Source organism: Arachis duranensis, chromosome 1, assembly GCF_000817695.3.
Source record: "Arachis duranensis cultivar V14167 chromosome 1, aradu.V14167.gnm2.J7QH, whole genome shotgun sequence".
In the NCBI taxonomy this organism is placed as follows: domain Eukaryota; kingdom Viridiplantae; phylum Streptophyta; class Magnoliopsida; order Fabales; family Fabaceae; genus Arachis; species Arachis duranensis.
This window is the reverse complement of record NC_029772.3, coordinates 1,683,667-1,692,273: the sequence shown is the minus strand read 5'-3', so window position 1 is coordinate 1,692,273 and position 8,607 is coordinate 1,683,667. Positions and strand designations below refer to the sequence as shown.

Sequence of the window (8,607 nt, the reverse complement as noted above, 5' to 3'; positions counted from 1 at the left end):
TTAAAATTAAAAACATAACATTTCATTACTAATTTTATCATAAAACATATATTATGATTATAAAATAATTTTAAATCGGATCAGCCCAGTCCAAAACTCTGAAACCAGCCCAAAAATTACATTTTTTTTACATAAAAAAATATACTTGAACACCCGGGCCGACTCGAAGTTGCTTCTTTTTTTTCTTTTTCCTTGCATTATTTGAGGAGTTGTTTCAGACGCTTAGTCGCTTAGAGAGGGCAGGTGACCCGCTTAGCGGGAACAGCAAAGAGACGAGTAGCTAGAGGAGCAGTGAGTCCAAATACATCACTCATGTCCATCTCACTCGGCTTCATCCCATCAGGCAACTCCCACGTGAAGCAATGGAGAAGGTGTGCCACTGCCAACTCCAACGCATAAAGCCCCAATTGCATCCCGGGGCACGACCTCCGACCCGACCCGAATGGAATGAACTCGAAGTTACTACCCTTGAAATCCGCCACTCCTTCCTCCAAGAACCGTGAAGGCCTAAAACTTTCAGGGTCTTCCCACGAGTCTTTGTCCCTCCCTATTGCCCACGCGTTGATCATCACGCGCGACCCTTTCGGGACCAAGTATCCGGACACCGTTGCATCCTCCGCTGTCTCGTGGAGGAGGAGGGGGATTGGCGGGTGGAGGCGCAAGGTTTCTTTGATCACGCATTTCAGGTAGGGAAGCTTCTCGAAGTCTGCCTCCTCCACGCGCCGGTCGAGGCCAACGACGGTGGCGAGTTCTTGTTGCACGCGCTTCAGCTCATTTGGGTTCCTAATGAGTTCTGCCATCGCCCATTCTATCGCCGATGCCACCGTTTCCGTGCCTCCGAACATCACGTCCTGGATTGTGTTTCTTGCTTCATGTCAGTTATTTTGGTTGAAATAATATAAGACATGAATTGAAAAATAAGTCATGCATACAAAAATTGTGACTTAACTATCAACTTGAGATAAAAATAACGGCCAGATTTTACTCCATACAAATATATAATTAAAGGTGGAAATTTAGTCGACTTCATGTGAAGTTGATACTTAAAATTCGTTAAATAATTTGACTAATTTGACTAAATATTTATCTAACGGCACTCAAATATCAACTTCACCTGAAGTCGACTTTACCTGAGTTTTCACCGTTAAAAGTTTTTATATTTATAATTAATTAATTATACAGATTTTTTAAAATATTTACTGGTGAAGAGATAAAATAAATTAATGACAAGATCCACTAAAATTCTATATATAAGTACAATCATCTATGTTTTTTGGACTTGAAATAAGTAGAATCATCTAACCAAAAATAATTAATAAGATAGATATTTTTTGTTTTTTGGTACTATTTAGATTTCAATGCTAATGGATTTTTCACCAAAAAATTAAAGCTAATGGATTGACAGCTAATTGTTACCATTCCGGCCTACCAAAAGTAATACAGAGACTACAAATAAAAAATAAAATAAATAAATAAATGAAAGAGTACTATTCACCAAAAAAAATTAAAAAAAAAAGAGTAAGACGTTGTTTTTGGTACGTGAATTTTGTAGGTGATAAATTAACATGTAAGGGGTGTGTTGGACACGTGATAATATTTTGACCAATATATAAGGAACGTATTAAATATGTGACAACATCTTGATCAACACGTGAGGCGTATTGAATAACTTTTATAATACTATAATATATTTCAAATGTCAATATTCAACCAAAACACCATCTCTATTTCCATAGTAAAAATAATTTCTGAATTAAGGTAGCCTTAATATTACACTGAGCCGATCGTGTAATTTTCAAATATATATATGTATGTGATAGAAATTCAGGTGCAGTTGACTTCACGTGAAGTTGATATCTGAGAACTGTTAGATGATTTGACTGATTTAATTAAATTTTCATCTAACAGTTCTTAAATATCAACTTCACTTAAGTTTTCACCTCAAAATATACTAATTTATTTAATTTACTATATAGCTGAAATTTTATTTATTTATTTAATTTACTTTAATTTTTCTTTCATCTTTTACGATTAATAATGTTGAAAATAAATTGTTAACAAAGCATAATTTTAACTAAATAAAAATTAAAAAATAGTTTTTCGTAATAATAATTTTTTTTTAAAATCTCCTACTCAGAATAATTTCTAAATAAAATCTCTTTAAAATAATCTCATTATTATCACAAATAAAAGTAATCACAGAAAAGTGTAATTCTAACACTTACTTTGAAAAACATATCCCATATAATGTTTATACTTTATTCCATTGTTTCTTCCACACCCACCCACCCCCGGCGGGCGGCCCCATTTTTAATCTTCTTTCCTTTTGACCCATGGTTTTTGTATATCCTTAATTAATAATAAACTACGTATTTTGAGGGAAATAAATCTATACTTAAAAATTGCGTGTGCTACATCATAATCTAACATAAAGTAATTGAGCACGAGCTCTTTGTGTTGAAATGAAACGTTCCTATTTTTTTAATCAGTGTAATTAAGTATTTTTTAAATATTATTCTTTATTTAATTTAAAAAAATAAAAAATAAATAAATTTTTAATTTTTTAATCAACTAATATACAAAAATAGATATTTAAATTAATTAAATAATAATAAATTAAAAAAATCTGATTAAATTAAAAGACAACTAGCATTCCTTTCTTACTTATATGTTCATTCCTTCGTATGTACTTCTTTTCATCCATCTTTCAATAAGTCGTTCACAATTATATATATTAAACTAAGCAAGTTTCATAAAATTTATCGATTTTCCGACAAAATTTTCATTGGTTCTACAAATTATTAAATGCGATCATCGTTGACGTTTTACTTAAAGTGAGTCCTGCTCGGATGTTATATAAAGACTGTGGAAAAAGACCTCTATTAAAGCAACAACCCTAATTTATTTAGTCAGCATCATGCCATTTAATGGTATTTAGAATGATTTTTTTTTTGACTATTTATTTCAAGAATAAAATATCTTTTCATAATCCAAAAAATTTTAATCAATTCTGAATCATCAAGTAACTAATTTAAGCAATCTTTATAAAAATAAATTATCGATGTGTGGGCCATTTAGATTAATAACAAAAACTGATTTGACTAAGTATTAAAAATAATTAAAAACTTTTACATTATAAAAATATACTTTATTTTTTTTGGAGAAATGATCATGGACAAAAAAGATATTTATTTGTAATCTTATGGTAGAAAGAAAATGGATATAGGATAAGAAAAGACAATGAAAGTAATTTTATTCCATTAATATAATTTATTTAAAATTAATGTTTTAAATATTTTTTATTTATATGATTTAATTAATTTTGAACACTCAAATTTAGATCGGAGGGAGTATTTTAGTTTTTTCAAATTAAAAATATATAATTATATAATTAAACAAACGTAACGCATAAAAGGTGAAAACTCAGGTGCAGTCGACTTCATGTGAAATTGATAATTGAGAGTGTTTAAATAATTTGATTGATTTGACTAAATTTTCATCTAACAGCTCTCAACTATCAACTTCAGGTGAAGTCGATTACACATGAGTTTTCACCCACATAAAATTGGTATACCCATTTTATAATAGTAGTGAACTTGAAAAGGCTGATATATGATATATAAGATGAAAACGAAAACGAAATAATTACCATGATTATGGCTTTGATATTCTCCTTTGTTAGTCTGATGGAGTTCTGCAAATCATCAGATTCATTATTCAACTTAGCCTCCTCACCATAAAACGCTAACAACTCATCAACCATGTCACTTTCTTCATCAACCTTGCCGTGACCCTTTTTCCTGTTTTTCTCCACATGTTCATCGATGATCTTGTCTATGAATCTATCCAACGCCCCACGCGCTTTGACAAGCCGAGCGTTAATTCCTTGCGGATCAATCCATCCCAGATATGGAATGAAATCCGCAAGGTTAAAAGCTCCAAAGAGCTTAGAAAACTCTTGTAATATAGAAATGAATTCATCTTGACCTTCTTGCGAATTAGACCCGAACGCTGCCCTATAAATAATATTTTTGGTGAGGTTAAACACAAGCTCACCAATATTCACGGGCTTCCCGAAATTTTTAGTTATGGTTTTAACCGCGGTATCAACCTCGTCTCTTACGGACTGCCATGACTCCGCTCGTCTACGGCTAAATAATTTCATGACGCAGAGCTTACGCATCTGACGCCAGAAGGGGCCGTAGTGAGCGAAAGCCATGTCAGCACGGTCGTAAGAAAGGTAACTGATGGCTATGGTGGCAGGGCGGTTGGAGAAGATATTATCGTGCACCTGGAGTACTTGGCGTGCTGCCTCCGGGTTCGAAATCGCAACCATGTGGAGGAACCCCATGCGGAGGTGCAAAACGCCGCCGTATTGTTTTGCCAGGTTGGCAAGACCCCGGTGTGTAAGTTGGTCCATGATGTTCATGTTTCCAATGATTGGCAACCCCTTTGGCCCTGGCGGAAACGGTGTCGTTTGACGAAGTTTTCGTGACACCAAAGGCAGAAGAAGTAAAATTGGGATGGCGAACAATAGAGCCATTCGAATTATTGGTTCATGTTGAAGTAAGTAATAATCCATTTTTTGAGGTGTTTAAACGGATTGAAAATTTTATAGTGGGTTTTGATTTGGAAGGGAATGAAGAAGATATGGAGAGGGCGTGTATAAGATCGCAACTTCTAGTGTTGCTGAGTTGAGTGGACATATTATGGTACCTTATATAACATGCTAATTGGTCAACTTTCAACCAAGAAACATTAAACATAGTTTGGGTTGCTTGTCTTTAATAATTTAAAGGATTCGAGACAATAATAAACATCTTTCAAAAAATTTAAATTGATTTTAAAGTTCACCAAAATTCGAACTCTTGACCTTTCGGATTACTCTAATATAATGTCGTGATACCACTCATTCCAAAAGTTTTAGCTGATGAGAAAAAATAACACTAATGATTATATCTCTAATACTTCATAAACCTCCATTATGCATACGGTACAAAAATTCCATTGGCTACTCATACTTTCCCTAATTTAAATTATGATTTTAAAATAACTTTATATTTTATCATCAAAATAAATTTTAACATTCAACCTAACATAATTTAATTCATATATATGAGTTTGTTAATAAAAAATTAACATTTTTTTATATGAGATGTTAAATGATATTTTTCTATTCCTTATTTATAAAATGTACACTTTATTCTCTTACAAAATTAAATAATATACATTTTAATTTATTTTATCAAAATTAAATACACATACATTAACAATTATTATTATTATTATATATAAATTAATGGTAATTATTCGGTTAAAAAACAATATATTTAATTTAGAATGTTTTATATATTTAATGATTATTGATAAATATTTTAAAAAATAAATTAAAATGCATGTTATTAATCTTGCAAAAGAGACGAGTATATATTTTGTGAATAGAATAAAGAGAAGTGTCATTTAAATATTTAATAATAGAGGATAATGTTATTTTATCTTTTTATATTATTAAAAAAAATATTGGGTTACTAATTAATTTTTGTAATTAATTTTAACCAAATACATCTCTAAGCATGTTTTCCCTATCTTATTCACGTGATGAGCTTCAAGTGCATCTTCTCCTTCTATCCTTTTTTTGTTGAGTATTCTTTCTTGGATCTTCTTCTGAGTCTTTTATTACTTTTAGTACTCTTATTTCTTTTAAAAAATTCCATTACAAAATAAAACGGTAAAAAAGAAACAAATCAATGGTTCATTTTTGACCAATTTTTATAAATGTTTTCATGCTTTTAATATAATCAAACAAACACGTTTTATACTTTTAGTCAACAAAAATCAAACACGTGCTTTTCTCTAGTGCGTCGTGTGTTACGAAAATAAAACAGAAAAGAGCCAAAGCAGTGGTAAAGGCTGTTTCCTTTACATTTTTATTTTTTTATTTTTTTCCTTTTTTCTAATTCTTCTTCTCTTAACTTTTTTTTTCGTTTCCGTATTTTTTTTTCTCATCCTTCTCATTTTCTTCTTCCTTTGAATAAGATGTTTTTTTGTCTTATTTTTCAAGTAATTTTGTTATTAATACAAAGTAATTTCTATATCTTATATATTTTTTTTATTATGTGTTGATTGTCACAAAAGTTCTACATATATTTATTGTCAAAAAATTTATGTGTATATATATTTGATAAATCATATAACCAAACTTGATTTATAATTATAATCAATAAACTTCAATTCATAAATATAAGAGAAATATTAGGAGATCATTATAATTTATTATTTTTTACTATTATATATTTAACCATCCATTTAATTTTTTTAGTTTATTTTTTGAGTCTAATAATTAAAATATATTTTATTTTATATTTTTAAACATTAATGACTAATAATGGTCAAAAATCATAAATTCTAATAGTCATTTAGCATTCTTCATTTCTTTTAAATAGGGTTAAGTACTTTTTTCGTCCCTAACATCTTAGGTCAAAATCAAAATCGTCTCCGACCTTTTTTTCTTATTAATATCATCTTCAATATTACAAAATGTTATAAAATCATCTAATTTTTAGACCAAAATACCCTTAACTCAAATTCACCTTCCACCGTCGGCATAACCAAAATGCACAAATAGAGAGGAGAGAGAGCAAGTAATGAAGAAAATAATAGAGGGAGAGGTGGAATGAAGAGGGAAAAGAAGAGAGGAAGAGGAAGAAGAAGGCGCCAATGAGAAAGGGCGTAGTGGCGATCCAGTGGCAGCGATGCCCAGCAGCAGCAAACCCTCCTTTTGTTCGTATCGCTTTTCTTTCTCTCTCTCCTTACGATGAACCAGCAGTAGCAGCACCGACTCAGTGGCAGCAGCGCCGACCCAATGCTAACGACAATCTAGCAACAGCATGTTAACAACATATATGAAGCAGCTGTTGCATCATTTTCTTAACATGTTTTTATTGAGATATCTTCTTTCTTCATTCAATTAATATTTTTTTACTTCTACAAAACTTCAATATTTGCTGAAGACATATTTGGTAGGAAAGAGAGATAAACTTGTAAAATCAGTAGAGAGGTCTCTTTAGGTTAAATATGTGAGTAACTGATTAAAGTAATTATACAATATACGTATTACCTTTTTTCTTTTAATTGTAGATCTATAAATATACATTTTTGACATTTATAAATTAAACTTTCCATTTAAAATCTGTCTTAATTTTAGTAGATATACTTGATCCCTCTTGGACTCGTTGTAATGGACACTATTACAGGAGCAATGAATATAGTTGAAGAACAAGCGGGTAGATAAGGTAGTACTCTGGGACAGCAGCGCAGCTAAAATCTGCAGTACATTATGGATTAAACGAACGTTGATGTGTGAAAAAGGTGATTAGCTTGGTTTTTTTCTCTCCCCGTCGTGTCCTTCTTTCTCTCTTTTCAATTTTTCTTTTTTTTTGTCTTGCTTCTAATTTTACTATAATAAAGAGTATTGTTGTGATGGAAGTGTTGCAAGTATAGTGGTAACTGAAAAATAGAGCTGTGGCAATATAAGTTTCAGTGGATGTAGTGGAGATGATGCGGGTGAGGTGAATAGTGGAGTGAAAAGGATGAAGGAGAGAGATAATAATAAAGGATATTTTGGTCTAAAAATTAGAAAAAAAATAGTTTTATAACGTTTTGTAATATTAAGAATGATATTAATAAAAAAATATTAAAAATAATTTTGATTTTGATCCAAACGTTAAAAAAAATTACTTAATCCTTCTAAATATAATGATAACTGATTTTTTTTTGTTCATTAAAATTTCATTAGAGCTGAATGTTATGAAACAACCTTGATTATTTTGCTATATAGCAAAGTTTGATTATTTTATAATGACAAATTTCATTATTTTGGTGGTAAATTATATATTGTTATATTAAATTTGTTTTTGTAAAACTATATATTTAATAAATAATTTTTAATATCCATATAACGTTTGTAAATATATAATGCAAAATTACCATGAAGTTCTATCTTTTGAAAGGAAAAAGAAAAAAGTATCCAATGTTAAATTAATTCTCATGAAATTTGTAATTATGCATGATGTACCAAATAGTAATGTTAGGGAGAAAAAATATGCCCGAAATTTGTTTTATTTAATATTTATCAATTGTTATAATCCATCTATCAATAATTATTATTCAAAAGCTATAATTTTTTTTAAACATTTAAATCATTATATTTTATACAAGAGTAATATTACACATTATTTAAATCTTTTTATGAATCAAATCTAACTAAATTAAATAATAAAATTAAAATAATAATTTAATTATAATTAATTTTTATTATATTAAATCAACTTAATTAGATTTAGATGTATAACATTATTATGTCCATCTAATACTTTATAACAATATATCATTTTTTAAGAAATGACAGGTATATATATTTAGTTTAGTGTTTTATAAACAAAGTTCACTTTACTTGTTTTAGGGAATATTAGTCTTTTTTTTTTGTATTATCAGTTTTTTATTTTTATTTATTTGTGAATAATTTCTCTCAATGACAGTCATTTGAGCCGCCACAGCCCACATGCATGGTGCATGTAAAGGAAAAGGTTGTTATATGCATCCGTACAT

General features: G+C 29.7%; 1 protein-coding gene across 1 annotated transcript; it reads right to left on the bottom strand.

Moving 5' to 3' along the window:
* Positions 1–4,575, bottom strand: LOC107478833 (cytochrome P450 84A1; the record flags this gene model as incomplete). Its single annotated transcript, XM_016099007.3, is given in 2 exon segments — positions 1–851; positions 3,650–4,575. Coding segments are annotated over 2 exon segments (1,547 nt in total), but the record flags the coding sequence as incomplete, so codon positions are not given.
* Positions 4,576–8,607: the final 4,032 nt, after the last annotated feature.